This window comes from Ictidomys tridecemlineatus, chromosome 1, assembly GCF_052094955.1.
Source record: "Ictidomys tridecemlineatus isolate mIctTri1 chromosome 1, mIctTri1.hap1, whole genome shotgun sequence".
NCBI lineage: Eukaryota > Metazoa > Chordata > Mammalia > Rodentia > Sciuridae > Ictidomys > Ictidomys tridecemlineatus.
The window spans coordinates 51678377-51701052 of NC_135477.1; the positions used below are offsets into that span (position 1 = coordinate 51678377).

Here is a 22676-nt window from a genome sequence, read left to right on the forward strand (position 1 = left end):
GTTCATATATAGATACACAACCAGTGAAACTTCACATCATGTACAACCACAAGAATGGGAGCCAAATTAGAATAAGTTATACTCCATGTATGTATAATATGTCAAATACACTCTACTTCTCATGTATATCCAAAAACAACAAATAAAACTCTACTGTCACATATATCCAAAAAAAAAGTGAAAAAAAAAACTGTGTGGCCTTAGACAAGCTCATCTGCCATATAAAACATGTATAATATTGTAACCTGTTGCCCTGTGCCTGGTATCACCCTAAAACACTTCACATGAGTGATCCTGTCACCAGACCGGGGTCTGAAGTGGTCCCTCTAGTGGGCAATGGGACCTCAACTTGGCCCAAGCAGGTTCTTTTTAAAAATTAAAAAAAAAATTTTTTTTAAATATTTTTTTTTCTAGTTGTAGGTTATCGCTTCCATGAAAGCAGAAACCTTGTGTGTTTTGCTCTTCATTTTATCTCCCCAGTCCCTAGCACAGTGCCCGGTAAACAGTAGGTGCTCAAACGAATTTACTAAACATATTCGTGGAGAAAGGAGGTGGATGGTGAGCCCAGGGTTGTAAAGCCAGCGAGCGGGAGAAGCTTTGGGGCTGTTACCCAGTAACCGAGCAGCGTCGGGGTGGCCCGGGCAGGGCTGGGGCGGGGGGCGCCGGCGGGCAGCCTTAGGGACCTTGTTTCAAACTTTGAGAGTTCACTCGCGGTCAAGGTCCGTCTCGCTGGCGGTCAAGGTCAGTCCCACGCGCCGCAGGGGACGCAGCCCAGGGCACCGAGGCGGGAGTGGGGAAAGCTATTCCGGGCCGCCGAGGCGTGGCCGCTGGACCGGGGGCGGCGCTGGGTCCGCCCTGTCCGCACGGTCACGGTCGCTGTCGCGGGGCGGGGCGGGGCGGGCGCCGGAAGACGCCTGAGGATCCGATCCGAGCGGAGAGGAGCCGGTCGGCGGCGGCGGGTGAGTGCGCGCTGGCGTGGCTGAAGGAAAGGGGCTAGCATTGCGCCCAGGGTCGCGCAGCCAGTGCTCGGAAGGGCCCCCAGCGGCCCGGGCGAATCGGGGACCGCAGCAGGGGCGCGGAGCGGGGGCTGGCAGACGGCTGGCGAGGTCGGGAGGTCGCGGGGTGCCGTGGGCGGTTGCCTAGGATACGCGGCCAGAGCATCCCACACCCGCGAGACAGCGCAGGGGGCTCTCCGCCCCGTGCTCCCCCTGAACCCCTGCCAAGAAAGGTGGGCGCAAGCCCGAGGCAGCGGGGAAGCCGAGGTCCCCCGCGGTGTGACAGGGGTCCTGAGAGGTCTTGGAGTACTGAGGGGAGGGGAAACCTTAATCTTCAAAAGGAAAGTGACAGGAGACGGCCGGCCGAGTGCCCATCGACTCGGGGTGCATCAGGAGGCCGAGGTTCCGCGGGGTGAAGACCAGCAGAGGCTGAACTAACTAACTCTCATGCAGTTCCAAGTCAACTTGGAACGGCTCTAGTGGGCAGTGTTGGACGCGTCCCTCCCAATGTCACCCACACCGAATACTCCCTTCACACCTTCCCCAGTAAGGATCTCTGAGCTGGGCCTTAGGCGCATGCTTGTGATCCCAGGGAGGAGCTGCTCCCGAGGCTGTCAGGAGGATCGCAAGTTCAAAGCCAGCCTCAGCAGTTTAACAAGACCCTGTTTCAAGCTAAAGAATAAAAAGCACTGAGGATGTAGCTCATTAATAAAGCGCCCTCAATCCTCAGTGCCAAAGAGGGGGGTTCTTTTTGACCCTGGGATTTAAGGAGAAGCTGGGGAGAATGAGGTGGTTTGGGAAGGTCAGTTTTGGAGGGGCTTTGCACCTGTACTTCAGGGTAGTATCAGGTTTTAGCTTCTGCACAGATGCCTGCTGCTGGGGCTCCCCAAACCCTCAGAGCACATCTGCCTCACCCCAGCTCCTAGAGAGAGCTCTTCAAAACCACTTCCATCTCACTGAGGACCAGAAACCCAAACCAGGGCAGGGCCTTGCCCAGGACTACCCTGCCCATAAGTGATGGAGCTGGGCAGGTGGTGGTGGTGGGGCCTCTGGGGCCGGCCAGGCCTAAGTAGGGTCCCAGTGCACTTGGGGCAGACATGGTAGATTCAAGGAGATATCAAAAGGACTGACTCTGAGAAGCTTGGCCACCTCACTAAGTTGCCAAGACCGGCCTTGAACTTGTGACTCTGGGATTACAGGCCTGTACCATGGCACCCAGCCTCTCTTCAGACTTTGAGTCCCTTTTGGAAATTGGTCTTTTTTTTTTTTTTTTTTTTTTGATATATATGGGATGGGTTCCCTAGGGGGCTGGCCTTGGAGTGCCTACTCTCAGCCTGGCCTTTAGTGTCTAGTGAGGGAGGTCTCCTGCTCTTCTCTGTCTCTGAGGTAGAAGAGGAGATGCTCAGAGACCATCGAGTCACATGTTAGTGGCCTGATCATCCAAGGTGGCCACTCCAGAAACATGACTATCCAAAGGCCAGTGTTGAAATCTACCCTTGGAGTAAGCCATGATGACTTGTCCCGGGTTGGATGTGGTCTCTGTGAAGCAATGCAGGCGATGTTCTTGCCTTGATCAGGCCTGCTTGTCTCTTATTGTGTCTTCTGAGCCTTGACCTCTCATCAGCTTTGGCAGAAATGTGACTTCTTTGCTTTCCAGTGGATTCCTAAAGGCCTCTTATTATTAAAAAAAGAACCCCCTGGGATCAGGCTCATGTCTGACTGAGCAATTCCAAGTACAAATCACATGAAAAGTTTGTCTATGAAAAAGTTGGGGATAAGGCTGAGTGCCTTAATCCCAGCTACTCAGGAGGCTGAGGCAGGAGGATAGCACATTTGAGGCCAATCTTTGCAACTTAGAGAGACTCTGTCTCAAAATAATAACAAAGATGTGATTTCCCCAGTGGTAAAGTACCCCTGGCTTCAGTACTGAAAGAAAAAAAAAATAGCTTTGGGTGGGTGTATAATAGTTTGTCCTGTGCTGTGTTCTCCCGCTGATGGAGTTTTTCATGGATTAATGGAGTCTCCCATTGATTGAGGTCTGCCTGTACTATTGCCATGTTAGATGAGGTAATAATTGAACATTCATTCATTCCTTGCATATATTTTGAGCACCTGCTGGGTAGGTGGCCTGAAGTGCAGCCCTTGGTTGAGGTGTCTGGCTAACTAGGTCATGGCCCAGCAGAGAGGAGTCCAGCCGTCCTTAGGGGCCAGGTAAGAATTGACACTGCAAGAGCCGAGGAGAGTGAGGGTGTCCAGAAGTGCCAGGTGAAGGGCTGCTGCCGAGGAAGGGTGGAATGTGCTGGATAGTACCTGGTTCCCATCCCCAAGTGAGGCTGTCAGAGGTCATTAGAGGAGAAAAAGACAGATTCCAGGAGAGGCCTCAGGCAGCAGGAAGTGGAAGAGCGCCTCCTCTCCCACAACCCTGCCTGCGGCCCTTGGAGGTCTGGATATGCCTTCAGGCCCCCCCAACTCTAGAGAAGCGGTTGCCTTGAGGGGGCGGCCTGCCTTGGTGGGTGAGGCAAAGGTTAAGGACCCCTGGGGCCTGAGGGAACTCTGGCTAAACTATTTTGGTCAAAGTACCGCCTGTGAGGCCTGCCCTGGGGCTGCTGGCTTTCTCTTTGCACAGGGAGGTGTCTGTCCCCTGAGGGGCTGGTAACAACCTTGTTTGCCTGCCTGGCAGTTAAAGTTGCCTTGACATGACAGGCACGCGGTATCTGTGCTGGCCCCTGTCCCCTGCCCTCCTGTGCACCCCTACCCCTTCTGCCACATGTACCCTGAATAACTCCCACTGCTGTCCACCAGGGCTGTGGCCTATGTTGTCCCCTCGCTCCTTTCCAGACCTCTTGGATATTGCCTTTGAGTCTCTGGGTGGCCCAGTGTGATCTAGCACCCAGTGGCTCCTCTGCCCCCCCTCGCCTCTCAGAGCCTGTGCCCAACCAGCTTGGAAGGGAGGCTTGCTGGGTATTTTCCTACCTTATCACTGGCTGCCAGCCCCCAGGGCTAGGCCCGTCACAGGGGTTCCCACACTGAAGGGGCAGGTGAGACACCCCACCTGTGGCCTGCCTGATGCCTCCCACGTCCTGGTGCCCTCTCCTACCTGTGCCTGGGACCTTGAGCCCCCCTGGCTCCTGGCTCTCAGGAGACATTCTTCTGGCCCAGTGGGCAGAGTAAGCCTGAGCCATACTAGGGGTCAATTCTGGATAATAAGGACTTGGGGCTGTCCCCATGAGTACTCTCCTGGTCCCAGCCCTGCCTGGGGTTCAGTTAAATGGGAGGGATCCTCCAACCTCAATGCATCGGGATCATCTGGCCAATGGGAAACACCTGGAAATCCCCTCCTCTGTCCCTGAGGGAAAAAGGTCAGCAGTGGGCAGTTGACCATCCATGAAGACAGTGCCTAGAGTTCTGACTGTAAGCCACCCCTGGCTGTGGGAAGATTGGGGGACCATGTTGGGGTCACCATGGCTCGGAACCCCATGTGTCCAAGGACAGCTCAGGGTGTTAGAGCTGGTGGGGCCTTAGAGCCCCCACTCATGAGAGGGAGAACATTTTTTTTTTTTGGTGCCAGGGATTGAATTCAAGGGCACTTATTCACGAAGCCACATCCCCAGCCCTTTTTATATTTCATTTTGAGACACGGTCTCTCAAGGTTGCTTACAGCCTTGCTGAGTTGCTGAGGCTGGCTTTGAACCTGGGATCCTCCTGCCTCAGCCGCCCAAGCCGCTGGGCTGATAGGCAAGCACCACCATGGATGGGGTAAATTGAGGCCTAGAGAGGGAAGGGGCTGAACTCCAGGCTACACGGATGATGAGAACAGTGCAGTGACCTTCCAGTGCTGCAGTGTGACCCCAGAAGGCCCCCTGGAGCCCTCACCCCCATGAAGCTGTTCAGCAACTTCAAGACTGACCTCAGAGTGCATGTCCTCCTTTCTGGACAGCCCTGCCTGCCCTCCCGCTGTCAGCTTCCTCCTCCCCGAGGCTCGCAGGGCTGTTGGGCCTCAATGCTCTCTGTGCAGTGACCCTTGCTTGTTCCCTGGCGCCTCCCCAGCCGCCATCACCTATACTTGGCACAGTCTGGGAGCAGGTGTGGTTGGTTGCCTGTCGCTGAGCGAGTGTCTGCAACAGCCCCCGGCTGCTCTTAGGAGTTCAGCTTGTACAGCTGGCTGGAGACAAGATCCCTAGTTGGAGCCCCAGTCCCTCAGCCTCCCTAGGGGCAGACTGGGATGCTACAGGCGACCCTGTGCACAGCCTCCCAGGTGGGCTGGGGGAGCCCTGATGTTTTAGTCAGCATTTCCATTACTGGGATCCAAAGACCTAATTAAGACAATACTGAGGAATATTATTCGGGGCTCATGGTTTCAGAGGTCTCAGTCTACAGGTGGCGGACTCCCTTGTTCTGGGCTTGAGGTGAGGCATACAGCATGGTGGAGGAGGAGAGCCGCCCAGGGTATGGTCCTGCATGCGCTTCTTACATGACTGTACCTGTCCCTGGGTCCTTGCTGTCCCCTTTCACCTCTCACCGAGGAGTCTGCATGTCACTGTTTCTCCCTGACCATCTCTCTCACCAGCAGACACCAGCAGGAGAGGCCCACTCACCTCCTCGGGCCACACCCTACCTGTCACGCTTACCACCTGGTTCACTGATATCAGTGGATTAGTTCACTGAGGAGAGTCATAACTCACAACCCAGTTGTTTCACCTCTGAAAATTCTTGCCTCATCTAACACTTGAGCTTTTGGGGGACACCTTATGTCTTAACCATAACGCCTGGCCACATGGTTACGGTTCCTTTCCCCTCTGTCCACCTCGGTGTTTGGGCATCTAGTGACCCAGCTACTGCTTTCCTCAGCCTCAGATGGCCCCAGCTCTGGCTCTGGGCCACAGGTTCCCGAATTCCAGTTCCCCTGAGACTTAACCAAGGTTTGCTCTCAGTTTGCTGGGAACTGGTCACCGGTGAGTGTGAGCCTGGGGTGAGTCCAGTCTGCAGATCTGGCCCTACATACACTTCTTACATGACCGTACCTGTCCCTGGGTCCTTGCTGTCCCCTTTCACCTCTCACGAGGAGTCCGCACGACCTCGTTTCTCCCTGACCGTCTCTCTCACCAGCAGACATTCCTTGGAGATTTAGCCCAGAAGGACTTTTTTGCTGTCCCCATTTTTGGGGGGCATGTCTCCTGACTGTCCCAGGAAAGCTGTAGGAGCGGGACCTGGCCCCGTGCCAGCTCCTCCTCCCCACCCCATTGTCACACCCCATCTGTCTTAGTCCCATTTGTGTTGTTACAACAGAATACCACGGACGGACGGTCGGGGCGTTTGGAGTGAGCAGAACTGACTGACTCACGCTCTGGAGGCTGGGAGTCCAGGAGGGCAGGGTTGCATGAGAGGGCCTTTTTGCTGTGTCATCCCATGACAGAAGGCAGAAGAGGGTGAGAGGGTAAGAGACCAGACGAAGCTGCAGGCCATTTATTTATTTATTTATTGGGGATTTAACCCAAGAACCCTTTACCACAGAGCTACATCCCTCAGCCCTTGTTATTTTGAGACAGTTGCTTATGGCTTCACTGAGTTGCTGAGGCTGGCCTTGAACTGCTCAAGTTATAGATGAACACAATGCCTTTATTTTATTTAGGTATTTTTATGCGGTACAGAGAATCAAACCCAGTGCCTCACGAATGCTAGGCAAGCGCTCTGCCACCGAGCCACATCCCCAGCCCCTCAAGGTCTTTTACATGACTGTTGATCCATTCATGGATTAGAATCTAATCGATGCAAACATTTGCTCTCAACATGGTCACATTGAGGATTAAGTTTCCAACAAGTGCTTTTTTTTTTTTTTTTTTTTAAAGATACTATGGGGTTGAACCCAGGGATGCTCTACAATGGAGCTACATCCCCAGCCCTTTTGCAAAATTTTATTTTGAGACAGACTTTCACTAAGTTGCTAAGTCTGGTCTCAAATTTATGATCCCCTGAGTGGCTGGGAGGGCGGGTCGTGGGCCACTGTGTTCAGATGCAGCACATGCTTTTGGGGATACCTTCAAACCATAGGAACATTCTATTTTGGAGGAGTCTCAGTGGATCTAAAATTTGGGAAAAGAGCTAGAAGTTGAGGCCATCTCGTCAAACCCTGCTAATTGACCTTCTTAGATTTGGGCCATAGCCTGTAAGCCTAGCAAGGTGTGGTTGTAGTGTTTGCTTGGTGCAAGGGTTGAGGAATTTCTGTCTGTTAGATGTGCCCATGTCGGCCAGTTCTCCACACACCTGCTCTCCGTTCCCTACTGTTCACCTGCCCAGCTTCCATCATTTACATTATCCACCTAATCCTTTGACTGTGTAAGCTCTGCCAATATAAGGTAGGGGCCACAGCAAGAGCATGTCAGTAGAAGGTCCATGTGAATGTTGTTGAGTGATTATTACCCTCTTCCAAAGTCTGGTGAAATATACTGGGTAAAAAAGTGCACAACAGTTTGTTTAACATGTGCAAAAATTGTCAGAACTGTAGGTGCAAAGAATATCTCTGGGGAGGCGCACGCACACGAGGTGAAAGGGGGTGCCTCTGGAGAAGGTAGCAGGCTGGGTGGGGGATGGGGCAGATGTAGGATAGCACTTCTGAATTTAATTCACGTTTTACAAAACTGGAATTTCATTCATGAAGGATTGACCTCATTTGTGAAGGTCAGTTCGTGACATTTGACCTTGACTCTGATTTGTTCTCTTCTCCCAGCCCAGTAGTGCCTGGTTCAAGATGGGGTCCCAGGTCTCGGCGGACACGGGAGCCCTGCACGTGGTGATCGTAGGCGGGGGCTTCGGCGGGATCGCGGCTGCCAGCCAGCTGCAGGCGCTGAACATCCCCTTCCTGCTGGTGGACATGAAGGACTCCTTCCACCACAACGTGGCTGCCCTCCGGGCCTCCGTGGAGAGTGGTAATGGGCTCCTTTCTGGGGCTGCCTTTGTGAGCATGGCCTTGTCACTGCAGTGGGACCTCATTTCAGGGACCGATTTTCTCCATGTAGGGCGAGTTTCCTAAATGACATCAATAGATTCTTTCCGGTCAGTGGCTTACGCAGTTGCCATAACAAGGCCTCGGAGTCAGAGCTTGGGCTTTTCCAAAGACCTGGGGCCCAGGTTGGCATTTAGCATTGGGGGGGGGGACCTGGGTGCCTCTGTTGACCTAGCTGTGGCCAGGGGTGCCCCTGTTGGTGTGTGGCTCAGGAGAAGCTCAGCCTGGTTCTGCACTGTGAACTCTTCTGTGTCCGTTCCCCAGGGTTTGCCAAAAAGACGTTCATTTCCTACTCAGTGACCTTCAAGGACAACTTCCGACAGGGCCAGGTGGTCGGGATAGACCTGAAGAATCAGATGGTGCTGCTGCAGGGTGGTGAGGTGAGTGACCCAGCTGTCCTCTAGCTGGAGGACCAGTCTCTCTGGGGCTGAGGGCGTGCCCTCTGTGCCTCCAAGCCCTGCCTGTTGTGGGGCAGATAGGTTCTTCATGGAGAGGGGCTGGACCACAGCAGCCACAGAGTACGGTGGCAGGCATTTCTTGAGTTTTTCCTGTATGCCAGGCACCGTCCCGATCCTTCATGTAAATCTCATTTGGTGACTGCCGTGACGGTCTAAGGCAGGCGGGAACCTCATTTTTCATATACATTAAACGGCCTGCCTCAGGTCCCCCAGCTGAGCTGGCAAAAGACTGAGCCAAGATGGGAATCCGGGCACTTTCAGCCCTGAGCCCTTGCTCCAGAAGCCAGTGTTCTGGACAGGGACCAGGCCCAGCCAGCCGTGGAAACTGTCCTCACTATCTAGAAGTAAAAGTTAGGCACAAGCATGATGCCATGTTCCCCAGATGGGGAGGCCATTGGGGGCCCAGGTTTCCCTCACTCATCTTCATGATCCTCGCCCCAGGGAACCAAGCACCTGGCATGTGCCTGCAGGGGGCCGAGCTCTGCCAGTGAGCAGCCACCAGCCCTCAGGATGGATTGACGGACAGCTCTAGCTCAGCCCCCAGTGCAGTATCTAAGCTAAGCGGGGCTTGGAAACGGGAGATGAGTTCCTGTCCTCAATGAGTATGTGCCTTAGTGTGAATCACTCGCTCTTGAACTAATTTAAGGGACCAGAGACTCACTAGTTGGAAAGATTACTGAGTGTCTCTTGTCCTGCAGTTTTGATCTGTGCTTCTCAGATCCCTGGTAGGGTCCATGAGGGCACCTCGGAGCTCAAAAGCAGGGGCTGAGTGGGTCCAGATGGCCTCTGGTCCCCCTCCCACTGGAACACCTTTATATACTTAGGCTCCAAACGATATTCCCCTCCCTCCCTCCCTTCCTTCTTTCCTTCCTCCCCCTTTCCACTCTGTTCTTTTGGTAGGGGTGGGAGGAGCCTTCTAAGCTGTCCAGGAGATTCTAAACTCCACATTGGAAGGGTGTTCCCTGTGCCTGATTTCCTGTTCCTTGCTGACCTGCCTTCTGCAGTGGGGCCTCTCCCCTCGCGTAGGGTCTGGCGCTGTGGGTCATGTATTCTGCAGGCAGGAGGTAAAATCTGCTTGTTTAGGTCTTTGGGTTCTGGTGCCATCCCTTGGCCCCCCTGGTTTGGTGATTTCACTTCCTTCCAAAAGGACCGGTCCTCTGTGTGCTCATGGGCCTCTTCTGCCTGGTGCTCCATGGATACTGGGGTTCTGGTGTTAGATATGGAAACCCAGGCCTCCCCGCTTTGTCTTACCCTTATCTTTCTTTTTCTTTTCTTTTCTTTTTGGAGTGGGTAGCAGGGATTAATTGAATCAGAGGCACTCTATGACGGAGTTACCTCCCCAGCCCTTCTTCTTCTTCTTCTTTTTTTTATTTGGAGACAAGATCTCACTAAGTTGCTGAGGCTGGCTTTGAACTTGTGATCCTTCTGCCTCAGCCTCCGAGTCACTGGGATTACAGGCATGCGCCACTGTGCCCGGCTCATCTTTCTTTTTCTTATCCCTCCAGGCCCTGCCCTTCTCCCATCTTATCCTGGCCACGGGCAGCAGTGGGCCCTTCCCTGGCAAGTTTAATAAGGTCTCCTGTCAGCAGGCCGCCATCCAGGCCTATGAGGACATGGTGAAGCAGGTGAGCTGCTGCGGATAGGCGTGGGGAGGTGTAGGCGGATGAGGGAACAGCTGGGGCTGCAGCAGGGAGAGGGGGGGGGCACTTGAAGGCAGCTGGAGATTGGAGAGTTGCTAGGAAGACATTCCCTGGGAGAGGCCCTGGGCCTGCCACAGAGGCCTGGACATGAGCTCCCCAGGCCTGCTCAGGCTCTGCTTGGTGTGGCCAGACTTGTCCCTTCACATTCACCTGCCCTCCTGATTGCCCAGCGCTTTGGGGTTTTAGAGGAGGCTCAGTTCCTGTGATGCCAGTCAGTTGGCACAGTGACCCTAGGAGGAGGCCTAATGGGATCCCAAATATGGAGAGTTCTCCACCTTTCTTTGGCCAGGGAGCCCACACCACAGGTGGAACCGCCAGGCGGAGGGCGGATATGTAGGTGTGTTTTATATCCCTGTTCTCTCCAGGTCCAGCGCTCGCGGTTCATCGTGGTGGTGGGAGGTGGCTCCGCTGGAGTGGAGATGGCAGCAGAGATTAAGACAGAATACCCTGACAAAGAGGTGAGGCGGCCACCTTGGCCTGGAGCTTCTTTGACTTTGCCTGAGGAGCATCAGGAATTTTCTGAGGGCTCTGGAGGTCAGAGCCCTGCTCACAGAAGCTGTGCATGCTTGTGTGTTTCCTGTCTTGTGCTAAAGAGAGATTCTGCAGGGACTTTTCCCAGGGAACCAGGATCCTGCCACTGACTTTGCAGACTTGCTCTGGGGGTGTCCTGTTCTTGGAGAGGTCCTGCTTTCTGGGCCAATCCCGTGGGACAGACCCAGGGGAGATGTCTTGTAAAGGTGAACTCTGTCATCTGGGCACGATGGCGCATGCCCGTAATCCCAACGATTCTGGAAGCTGAGGCAGGAGGATCACAGGTTTGAAGGCAGCCTCAGCAAATTAGTGAGGCGCTAAGCAGCTCAGTGAGACCCTGTGTCTAAATAAAATGATAGGGAAGAGGGGTGGGAGGGAAAGGGAAGGGGAAGGGGATTAGCAAGGGTGGTGGAATGTGATGGACATCATTATACAATGTGTGAAGACTTGAATTGGGTATCAACATACCTTATATACAAACAGAGATATGAAAAATTGTGGTATATATGTGTATTAAGAATTGTAATGCAAAAAAGAGTACATGTATAATGGCATAAATTGACATGAACATACTTTATATACAGAGATACGAAAAATTGTGCTCTATATGTGTAATAAGGATTGTAATGCATTCCACTGTTGTCGTGTATTTAAAAAAAATAACAAAGTCAATTAAAAAAATAAAAAAATATAAAGAAGGGCTGGGGATGTGGCTCAGTGGTTAAGTGTCCCTGGTTCAATCCCTGGAACCAAAAAAAAAAGGTGAACTGTGTCACCTTCAGATAAAACCTAGACTTTGAGTACCTCTTCTTGCCGACAGCGAACTTGAACAAGGACATACTCAGTTGGCTTTTGGTCCCTGCCTGATGGGGTAGCCCTTGCCCTGGATGGCCACGTAGTGGGAGCCTGCAGGGCAACCCCTTGTCTGCCCAGGCGTGGGGCAACTTTGCTAGCAGTGCCTTCTGCCCACAGGAGGGTGGCCTCGGCCTGCACTGATCTTTCTAATGCTCAGGGTGCAGGGGGCAGGGATAGAGGGCCCTGGGCACCTGGAGGGAGAATGTCCTGGCTTGCCCTGGGCGTGGCGAGCACTGAGTGATGTTTTGTTTTGTTCCCAGGTCACTCTCATTCACTCTCAAGTTCCCCTGGCCGACAAGGAGCTCCTGCCCTGTGTGCGGCAGGAAGTGAAGGAGATCCTCCTCAGGAAGGGCGTGCAGCTGCTGCTGAGTACGTGTGGACTTCAGCCCCCCTGACCTACTGGGATGGGCTCAGAGCCCAGCCACAGTTACCCAGTCTCCCTTCCTCTGCCTCCTGGGGATCAGCCTGAAGCACCAGGAACAGTCCTGAGCGTCACAGCTCACTGGCGCCTGGGAGGTCCATGTCATGCAGACAGCAATGTTTGCTGTGCTTTGGGTACAGGAAAGACGAGGGAGATCTATTTGCTAAGTGGTGCTGTGGGATACTTCTTTAATGAATGATGTATATATATATATATTTAAAAAATTTTTTTAGTTGTAGAAGGACACAATAGCTTTATGTATTTATTTCTATGTGGTGCTGAGGCTCAAACCCAGTGCCTCACACATGCGAGGCAAGCGCGCTACCACTGAACCCCAGCCCATGATTTATACATATTAAGCTTTTTTATTTTTGGTGTTAGGGATTGGGTACTCCCACCCCCAGCTCTTTTTTGGGGGGGGGTACCAGAGTGTGAACTCAGGGGCACTGAACCACTGAGCTGTATCCCCAGCCCACTGTTTTATTTTATTTAGAGACAGGGTCTCACTGAGTTGCTTAGCGCCTCGTCATTGCTGAGGCTGGCTTTGAACTTGTGATCCCCCTGTCTCAGCCTCTCAAGCCACTGGGATTACAGGTGTGTGCCTGGCCCAAGCTCTTTTTATTTTTTATTTTGAGATAGTGTCTCACTAAGTTGCTGAGGCTGGCCTCAGACTACTAATCTTCCTGCTTCAGCCTCCCAAGTTGCTGATGACAGATGGTTCTACCACTTGCAGCACTGAATGATTTTTTTAAAAAAAAGTGCATTTGAAGGATCTGCCCTAAAATTGGATATTTTTGTGCTAGAGGGAATAGTTTTGTTGGTTTATTTTGAGAGTAATGAGTGTGACTTTGATATAGATTGGGGGGGGGGGAAGAGACCTACCCTGCATTCTATTTCCTTTCTTTTTTTTTTTTTTGTGTGTGTGATACTGGGGATTGAATCCAGGGGCACTTAACCTTTGAGCCATACCCCAGCCCTTTGTATTTTTTATTTTGAGGCAGGATCTCAGTAAGTTGCTGAGGCTGGCCTTGGACTTGTGGTCCTCCTGCCTCAGCCTCCTGAGTCACTGGGATTTCAGGTGTGGGCCTCTGTGCCTGGCCCACCCGGCATTTTAGAGGGGGCTCTGATCCCAGTGGTGGGACACTCATACTTGACTGCACTTGGGCCTTGACATCCTGTGCCTTGTGGGTAAGGTGGCGAGGCATCTGCTGTGAAAGTCCCTCCCTGGTTGTGAAGGACAGTTAGTGCCCTGATTTCAGGCTGAGGGTCCAGGAAGCCGGCTTCTCTGCCTTTCCCTGTCCTTGTCTTGCCAGTGGTGTGCTGGGACGGACAGTACAGACAGGGGGACCGCTGACATTCAGCAAGGCTCGCTTGAGGTTTTCTGTTGGATAACTCTTCCCAGAACTTCTCGAGAAGCTTCACTCCCCCCAGGAGCTGCTTGGACCTTTCCTCCAGTTGGATGCCCTGGGGCCCAATGTCCACATGGAAGGGCCTGAGGGAAGGGCATGGTGGGGGAGGGGGTGGAGTGATTGCCTAGTTGGGCCGCTGCAGCCCAGGTCTTCCCACCGTCAGCCTTGGCACGGGCCCCAGCCTCTGCCAGCCTCTGCCCACCTCCGGGTCATGGGACCACCCTCCCCTCCCATGCAGGTGAGCGGGTGAGCAACCTGGAGGAAATTCCTCTCAACGAGTATCGCGAGTACATCAAAGTGCAGACAGACAAGGGCACGGAGGTGGCCACCAACCTGGTGATTCCCTGCAATGGCATCAAGATCAACAGTTCTGCCTACTCTAGTGCATTTGGTAAGCAGGTGACCCGGGCCACCGCCTCAGTCTCCAGCATTCTTTGCAGTGCCCCGTCGTCCGTGCCCCTGAGCCAGCGCCCCTGTCCATTTCCTAGCTGCCCACTTGCTTTCTTCTGATGGTGACCTCTATGGATCTAGGTTAGGAGACCAGAATCTTCTAGCATCGGGACTGTCCCCTAGTGGTAAGAGATAGGAACAGGCTTCTGAGAGACGAGAAAGACCCATTTCTTGCTGTTTTTATAGGGATGTGGGAGAAGTTCTGGGTCAGGCCTTTCTCTGTTCACAGTCCCTGTTTTCTCCACATCCAAATCTGAACATTTGACTACCTCAGCTCCTAATGGCTTTGGGGAGTAGGGCCATAACATACCCTCATTTCTTTTTTTGGGGTACTGAGCCACATCCCTAGCCCTTTCTATTTTTTATTTAGAGACAGGGTCTCTCTGAGTTGCTTAGGGCCTTGCTAAGCTGCTGAGGCTGCCTCTGAACTGGCGACCCTCCTGCCTCAGCCTTGAGAGCACTGGGATTACAGGCGTGTGCCGCCGCTGGCTGTGCTCCCTTTTCTTACAAGTCAGTGTGTAGCTGTTGAGTTACCTGGAAGTGGGGGCGGGGGAGGAACTGACGTGTTTAGGCCTCCAGGGGTCAGTGTGGATGCTGTGGGACTCGGGTACCACCATTTACTTCTGAGCATCCTTCCTGGTCAAGGAGCTCCTGTGCCCAGCAGGAGGGACGATTCAGCTCCAGAGGAAGCACGCCCGGGCGGGTGTCCTAGTGTATTGTCAAAGAAAATTTCTCTTCATCTGTTAAAAAAGAAAAACTGTTTAAAGTGGTTTATCATTGACTTTATTTTTTATGGTTCTGGGGATGGAACCCTGGATACTCTGTCACTGAGCTACATCCCCAGCCTTTTTTTATTTTGAGACAGGGTCCTTCTAAGTTGCCCAGTCAGGCCTGGAACCTGTAATCCGCCCCTCCCTCAGCTTCCTGAGCAACTGGGATTATAGACGGGTGCCACCATGCCTGGCTCAGTTTATCAATTATTAAAACTTTGCATTTATTTTAAAATTCCGAATCTACGTTCAAAAGGAAATTTGAAGCTTGGCTAACCATTGCAGTGTATCAGGAGTTAGAGTCCCATGCATTTTGGAGAAGGCGGCTTGCTGGGGTTTTGACAGTCTCCGCCCTGGAGCTGTGAACTTATCTTTGCAGGAGGGGTCCGAGGTGGGGACCGCAGCAGGAACTCTGAGGGTGGAGGATGGGCCTCTGAGCATGCACCTTGGGGGCCACTGAACTAGCACCCAGTCCTCATCCCCCGTGCCTGGTGGCTGCTTAGTGCAGCAGCTCAGGACTTGGTTTGGGTGTCCTCTTGCCCACAGAGAGCAGGCTGGCCAGCAATGGTGCTCTGAGGGTGAACGAGTTCCTCCAGGTGGAGGGCTACAGCAACATCTATGCCATTGGCGACTGTGCGGACGTGAAGGAGCCCAAGATGGCGTACCACGCCGGCCTCCATGCCAACGTCGCTGTCACCAACCTCGTCAACTCCATGAAGCAGAGGCCCCTCAAGGCCTACAAGCCAGGTGAGGGGAGCTCAGGGGCCTCCTGGTGTTTGGGGTCAGACAGGGGAGACTTCTAGTGCTGTGCGAAGGCTGGCCTCTAGACCGCACCCTCGAAACTGATGACAGAGACAGCCTTCTCAAGCTTTTGAAAAATGAGCTGGGGACTCCCCTGCCTTTCCAAAATCGTACCCCCCTTCCTGCCCTGAGTCGGAAGGCCCAGGAGGGGGTGTGCCCTGGGAGTCGCGGCCCGTGACCTTCAGTGGCTCTGCTTTGCGTGTGTGCTCCCCAGGTGCGCTGACGTTCCTCCTGTCCATGGGCAGAAACGATGGCGTGGGCCAGATCAGTGGCTTCTACGTCGGTCGGCTCATGGTGCGGCTGGCCAAGAGCAGGGACCTGTTTGTCTCCACGAGCTGGAAAACCATGAGGCAGTCCCCACCCTGATGGGAAGGCCAAGTGGCAGACGTGTCACTACTGCGGATGATGACGGGCCTCTGGACAAAAAGCACCCGGCTGACAAGTGCCAAAGCACAAGGCTCTTCCTGTGGAATGAGATGCCAGTGGTGTACTGTCTGGATGCATGACGCATGTAAAACCAAACGCGAGGGGGGCATTAAAAAGACGTGTCCTAGAGGATTCCTTGTGGGCTCGGAAGGTCTGCTTGCAGCAGCACTGGCTGGAGGGCCTGGGCAGGGGGGAGTGTCGGGTTCCTCTGGGACATGTGTGTGCCCGTGCCTGTGCCTGTGGGCTTGGTGTGGTGTGTGTGTGTGTGTATGTGTGTGTGAGCGAGGGTGTGTGTGTGCCTATGCCTGTGCCTGTGCCTGTGGGCTTGGTGTGGGGTGTGTGTGTGTGTGTGTGTGTGTGTGTGTGTGTGTGTGCACGCACGCACCTGTGGGCTTGGTGTGGTGTTCAGAGCTCTCAGGGTGGTGCAGAGAGCTGGCTCCTGGAGCCTGGTGTCCATCTGTGAGAACAGGAAGGAGAACCTGCAAATTGAGACCAGCCACAGAAGAGGCCCCGGGGTGGGGAGATGGCTTGCACCCCAAACCTTTTCCGTCACTTGGGGTGATGAAGCCTCTACATCCCACAACCATCAGGAGCCTCATTTTAAACTCCCTTTTATGGTTGGTGCCTATATTTTGGATTTGTTTGTGGTGTCTTTTTAGATGGGGTCTCACTCTGGTGGCCAGGTTGGTGTCCGACTCCTGGGCCCAAGTGATCCTCTTCCTCTGCCTCCTGAGTACCAGGATGACAGGTGCATGTCGGTGCAGGTGGCTAGTCCCTACAGGCCTTAATTCCCTTGAAGCTTTGTGATTTCACGATCATGACTACATACCATAGGTGCATTTAAGAACAAAGACAGAGTACCCCTTCTGTTAACCTTCCCGACAGTGAGTTTTTACAGAGCGGGCAGTGGTCAAGGCTGAAGCCAGACTTGCCAGCTTCTGGAGGTGGGTAAGGAAAGGCAGCAGAATTTGATGGTAGGGTACATCTGTTACCTTGCAGGGGGCAGAAGGGGGTTCTGCCGGGGCTTCCTGATATATTTCCAGGCTACTGTCGACTGGCAAATTTATAACTAACAAAACTCCAGCTCCTGGGGGTGAGAAGGGGTCCTTGAGGTGTGTGCTTCTGGTTTCCTGGACAGGGCACTCGTCTGCAGGGCCAGCTTAGAGCCGTAGTGTCTAAAATTTAGACTCTTGTATTTGGGAGAGAGATTCCAACGTGGAAGAGTCTATTTTGGATCCCCTAGGTTAAATCTCCGTGGCAGAACTTGATGAGTTCACATGAATAAATTCAGGCCGACTCTCCCTGCCCTCCCGCTCCCTGCTCATCTTTGATGGTGGCCTCTGGGGACTGGGGCAGAGTGCTGGGGCCACCAGACTCACTTGGGCTCTCAGCCCATCCCACGTTTGGGCTATGCCCCGCCGTGTGTTCCACTTTGTCGCCAAGGCCTGAGTGAGACATCCTGCTTCCCGGAGGCTGGTGACCCCTCTTGTGGCTTCGTCACCGCCAGTGGGCTCCTCCTTCCCAGAGGCAGGACCGCCACCTGACCACACAGGCTGTGAACATCACCTAGCAGGGTGGGCATCTCCGCCAGTCAGTGACAGGCCTTGTTCTATCTATTAGAACATTCTAGAGGTATCCGTTCATGGGGACACAGTTTTCCAAATAGAGGAAAATATTGCAATAAAAGAATATGTTATAAGAAAGACACTGGATCTTTTATTTTTTTCTTTTCCTTTTCTTTAAAAAAAATGAAATGAAACCAACCAACAAAAAACCCAAAGCAAAGAACTTTTGAGGAGTTGGTACAGATGTCGTAGGGGAAGGGGGGAGGGGCACTAGACCAGAAGAGAAAAGCACCAGAGCGATGTCGTCCCCATCTTCTCTCCACCACGGACACGCCAGCAAGCCCAGCTGACTCTCACGCCCTCTTCCCTTGGATAAAGGAGGAACAAAAGATTTTTAAGAATCTTCAAAGGATTTGTGTGTGTGTGTGTGTGTGTGTGAGTGTGTGTAAAAGTCAATGCTATAAATCTAAAACGAGGTCTGTGTTTTTTTTTTTTTTTTAAAAAAAGTTCTAAAACAACAGGAAGAAAACACATGGGAAGAACCCCTGGTGGAGACCTGGTTAAATACGGACCGAGGCCCTTTGTAAGGAGAATATAAAATGCAGAGGGTCCCTCGGTGGCAGGACCTGCTCCTGCCTCTGCTCCCTGCTGCCCTCTCAGCTGCCCTCTGCTCCCCTGCGTCACCCTTCCTCTCTCCTTTTCAAAAATAAAACCCCACTCTCATGACGTGGCTCTTCCTCCGATCCCTGCTGGACAGCGGCTACTTGGCGTCCAGCTTGGCCATCTCCTGCACGTAGATGCCGATGCTCTCGCTGTCAAAGAGCAGGAAGTACACGTTCTTCAGGGACGACGCGCTGGAGTCGTCGAAGTGGGCTGAAATGGCCTTCAGGGTCACCTGGGCGGCCGTCTGTTTGGGAAAGCAGTTTCTGTACCAAGGCAAAAGGAGAGCCCACGTCACTTTTGGTCCCCAGATCCAGGGTCCTAACTCTTCCCTCAGCCTGGGAGGGCAAAGCCCTGGGTTCCTTCTGATTTTGGCCTTGGGCTCTTGTTTGTACTGAGTGGGGCATCACTGTGCATAGTCACTTCTGACCTAGTCAAAGGGTCATTTGGAGGGGTTGGTGGGAGACTTCGTCCTCACTTTATAGATCCCACACTGACGGGTATGATTTTGGCCAACATCATAGGGCTGCCAGGTGAGATTGCCCTGTTTTTGAAGCTGTATTGCCTGAATCAGGTAGAACTTGGCTTAAAAATTTCTAGTAATTCAGCTGGGCACGGTGGCACACATCTGTAATCCCAGCAGCTCGGGAGACCGAGGCAGGAGGATTGCAAGTTCAAAACCAGTCTCAGCAACTTAGTGAGACCCTGTGTCTAAATAAAAAGTTAAAAAGGGCTAGAGATGTGACCCAGTGGTTAAGTTCTCCTGGGTTCAATCCTTGGTACAAAACAAACAAACAAACAAACAAACAAAATCTAGCAGTTCTGCATTAAAATACCTGGCCTTCATAAAAGCAAACATAGGTTTTATTATCTACCTCAAAATTGGTTTCAATACTAAACAGATTGTTTAATAAGAGCAAAAATGCACTCTTACTAGCTTGTCTTCAAAAATTCCTTTCTACGCCCTCACTGTTTCTCATGAGCTCTTGGACGTGCTGGTGTGATTTCGGCAGTGGTTCTGGGCAGGACTGGGCCGGTGGAAGTTTGCTAAGAGTCCCAAGCACCAGGGAGCCATCGAGAGTGCTCTCCACTGGCCTCATGAGATACAGCCATAATGGTTATTTGGAGTCAGCCACCAATGACCCCTGGCACAGGTCCAGGATGGGACTGCTCCATGTGGATTCTTGTGCATGTGCGTGTGGGTGTGTGTGCATTCTGTTGAGGAACACGCTGCCTATGGCCCACTTAGAGACCATGCAGCCGGCAGTGCCTCGGCCTGGACTGGGGAGGGCCAGAGCGGGGGCTGTGCTGGAGATACAGTTACAGCGGGGACCTAGGCCTCTCCGCTCTCTCTTCTTCCAGTGATGTGCCTGCCTAGATGACAGAGCCCAGCCTCCGCCCCTCAGTGACGCCTGTCACAGCTCTGGGACTGTCTACCCTACCTCTCGTCCTGGGCCTGCTGTTACCCCGGGAGCAGCAGAGGAGTCCCACAGCGGGACATGTGGGGTGGGGGCGAGGTTCCACATTCTAACCAGGAGATGTCCCCGCCACATTGGATGTTCAAGATGTTCCACAGACCACACTGGAGTATCAAGGCCTTTAAGTCTGGTGTCCCCAACCCCCCCCATCCCCCCTTCTTTCCATTCCTTTCTTTTCTCCTTCTTTCCTTTCCTCCCTCCCTCTGGGGATTGAACCACTGAGCTACATCCCCCAGGGTGCTGTGGCTCAGGTATGAGGTACCCCCCAAAGCTCATGTGGGAGACAACGCAAGAAAGTTTAGAGGTGAAATGACCGGGTTAGGAGAGCCTTAACCAGTGCATTAATCCACTGAATCAACTGAGCAGTAACCGTAGGCAGGTAGGTGTGGCTGAGGAGGTGGGTCTGAGGACGTGTCTTTAGGTTTTGTATTTTTGTCCATGGTAAGGGGATCTCTCTCTCTCTCTCTGCTTCCTGGTTCCGTGACCTGAACCAATTTTCTCTGCCATACCTATCCACTTGATGATTTGGCTTCACCTTGGGCCCAGAGCCATGGAGCCGTCTGTCTGTGGACCAAGATCTCTGAAACTGTGAGCGCCCAATGTCGGGAGCTGCCACCCGGGAGCTGAGCGCCCCCTAGCCTTGAGTGATGGAAATGTGGAGGCTGGCTGCCTCTGCCTGGAAGCAGGTGGATCCCCATCTCCGCTCAGCAGGGGAGTGAGGCCATGGGGTGGCCCCCTGGGAGTGGGCTGCCTTCTGGTTCCTCTGTAGTACCACCCCTTACCTTTTGTGGATGGAAGGTTCTATTGAAAGGCTCCCCTCAATACACAGGGCTTCAGGCGCGCTCCCTCTGTCTGCCTCTCTCGCTTCCTTGTGGGAGCTGGGGCCTCGAAGCCGTTGTTGCTGAGCCCCAAGAAAAAAGGTCCTTTCTGTGTCTGTGTGATTATTTAGTAGCCAGCCCAATTCACCTGGAGTGACCCTGGCTGATTGAGTCACGGGTTGCGGCGACCCAAAGAAACTCTTCCTCCTCTAAAATTGTTCTTGTCAGGTCTTTTGGTCACAGCAGCCGCTGCCAAAAATCGGACTACAGCACGGGTCCACAGTTGCCCAGCCCTGTGATCCCCCTGCCCCCGGTTCCCGAGCAGCTGGAGTAGAGGCGTGGACCACTGTGCCTGACTCAAGCCTGGTGTTTTCTAATCGTGCGTTCTAGAATGTGGGTAGCTGATGGGGATGTGGGCTTTGAACACAGCAGGCTCTCTCAGAAATTGACATGCCACCTTGCTCTGCCACAGTATGTTCCCTACAGCCACTTTTCTGCCTGGGTTTGGACATCAGGAGGCGGGGGCTGGCCCCAGCCATGGACAGCAGCCTCTTGGCCGAGCAGGGGGCCCGTCTTTCCCTGTGTTTGGAGGTGGGAAGCTGGTTCCTTACTTTTCTGCCTGGCTACCTGCTGACCGTGCTGGCGAGCCCTGGCTGCGTCTTCTGGAATGGAAGACCACGTGTGGGTTGAACAGCCACTGGTTCCCAGCGAAAAGCCTGGAGAAACCAACTCCAGAGGAAGCCTCCTACCTGCCGCTGGGGAAGGGTGGGAAGGCGACAGACTTTAGCTTCTTGTCCTCGGCTGCTGACAGGCAGTTTTTGATGGTCTCTTCAAGCTGTTCTTCGCATTTGTCGGAGCCCCATTGGGGGATGTGACAGTGGATGACAAATTTGGCTGCAAGTCCACTGGATTGGCTGACAGCGGCTGGGACAGGGAGAGAGGAACGCTGCAGGTCATTTCCGAAGTCTTGCCTTCAGCTGGGAGTTAGGCCACACAGCGCATCTACACGGGGGCCCGCGGGTGGGGTGGGGTGGGGTCGGGGGACCAGGAAGTGGAAGGGAACCTGACCGGATGACTTTCCCAGCAGGGTGGTGACAGAAACAGAGACTGGGGCACCCTGTCCAGGGGCCAAGGCCTGAAGCCAGGAAAGGCCAAGGCTTCTCCCAGGCACCTTCCGAAGGAACCGGTCTTGTGACACCTTCCTCTAAGCCCTTAGACAGAGACTGCTGCAGACTGCTGACCTCCCAACTTGAAGAACAGAGTCATGTTTGAAGCCACCGAGTCTGTGGTACTCTGTGGGGGCAGTCATAGGAACAAGACACCCTGGCTCTTTAAAAACAGCTGTCTCTGAGCCCAGCCCCCTCAGAGATCCTGACTTGGCCTGGTGTAGGCTGGTGCCATGCTCTTGGGATTCTGGGGCCCTCCCTGAGCTGAGAACCACCTCCCTTGGTCATAGATTCCCTTGGACAGTCATGTTCTTGATCATTTCCATGCATCCTGCCAACAGCAGGGGTTCAAAGTGAACCATGCAGCCTGGCCCCACAGTTTCAAATTTCCACGATGCCAGCCTGGTCCTGTTCTTCTTTGCCTTCTTTTTTTTACCCCCCTGGACATGGCTACCGTTGGCGACAGAGCTGATAAGCGCTGCGGCTGCTGAGTTTCAGGGAAGTCCCTGTGACTGTCCATCCCCTGCCCCCATGCTGCTTGTTCCTAAGCCACCTGCCTGGTGGAGCTGGGCTCTGTGCTGTTCAAGTGGCCAGGGCCTGGGAGCCTTGGCGCTGTGGGGAAGTCATGGCCACTAGGGCAGTGTGTGTGACATGCCTGTGTCTGCCAGGCTCTGGAGCTGTGTAGGGGGTTGGCTTGGAAGATCTATTTGAAATTTACAATGCCCACCCAGTCTGTGGGACCCAGCGGTGTCAGAGGTGCTGTGACTTGCTTGGATGGGTGGGGACTAAGCTGCTGGAACCCGAGTCAGGGAGGAAGGGCTGTGAGCTCCTCGCCTTCCCAGCGCTGAGTGGGTCGAAAGACAATCAGACAGGAATGAGCCAGTCCACGCCAGACGCGTGAACAGGGGGCCTCACAGCTCCAGGACTGACCCTGCGGCCTCGTGGGTCTGTACACAGATGCGGAAGGTGGCTGTTGGGCCTGGACAATGGGCCCTGGAACCCGGAACCTGGGACTGTTCTGCAGAGAACCTGGGACCCGGGGTTTGGCCTGATGGGGGCAATTTTTCCAAGGCTCTCACTGATCTCACGTGCTGGAGAAGCTGGTTCTTCACACCCACGGCTGATTTATTTATATATATATATGTTAAATGATGGTCATGGTCATGTTATCAG

The 22676-nt window shown here is 53.5% G+C and overlaps 2 protein-coding genes across 4 annotated transcripts in view; one reads left to right on the forward strand and one right to left on the reverse strand.

The window, feature by feature from the left end:
• Nucleotides 1-800: 800 nt before the first annotated feature.
• On the forward strand, nucleotides 801-15948 carry Aifm2 (AIF family member 2, ferroptosis suppressor). 2 transcript variants are annotated; one of them, XM_078040994.1, is made up of 10 exons: nucleotides 846-959; nucleotides 6282-6429; nucleotides 7720-7918; nucleotides 8260-8375; nucleotides 9959-10078; nucleotides 10519-10611; nucleotides 11800-11908; nucleotides 13608-13760; nucleotides 15136-15336; nucleotides 15605-15948. In XM_078040994.1, the coding sequence occupies exons 3-10, from the start codon at nucleotides 7741-7743 to the stop codon at nucleotides 15754-15756; spliced, it is 1122 nt and encodes a 373-aa protein (XP_077897120.1). In that variant the 5' UTR covers nucleotides 846-959; nucleotides 6282-6429; nucleotides 7720-7740; the 3' UTR covers nucleotides 15757-15948. The 2 variants fall into 2 exon arrangements, with proteins under 2 accessions (XP_005326058.3, XP_077897120.1); XM_005326001.3 differs by lacking the exon at nucleotides 6282-6429 and having other exon boundaries at nucleotides 801-959.
• A 1561-nt stretch (nucleotides 15949-17509) lies between these two features.
• Macroh2a2 (macroH2A.2 histone) overlaps nucleotides 17510-22676 on the reverse strand; it is a 60316-nt gene continuing 55149 nt past the window's right edge. The window contains exons 8-10 of one of the 2 annotated variants that reach the window (XM_078041005.1): nucleotides 21087-21261; nucleotides 18100-18307; nucleotides 17510-17748 (exon numbers count right to left, since the gene is read on the reverse strand). In XM_078041005.1, coding sequence (XP_077897131.1) covers nucleotides 18142-18307; nucleotides 21087-21261 — 341 coding nt within the window. In that variant the 3' untranslated portion in view covers nucleotides 17510-17748; nucleotides 18100-18141. Of the gene's footprint in view, nucleotides 18308-21086; nucleotides 21262-22676 lie in introns of both variants that reach the window. The other variant, XM_078041011.1, reaches the window with a different exon arrangement.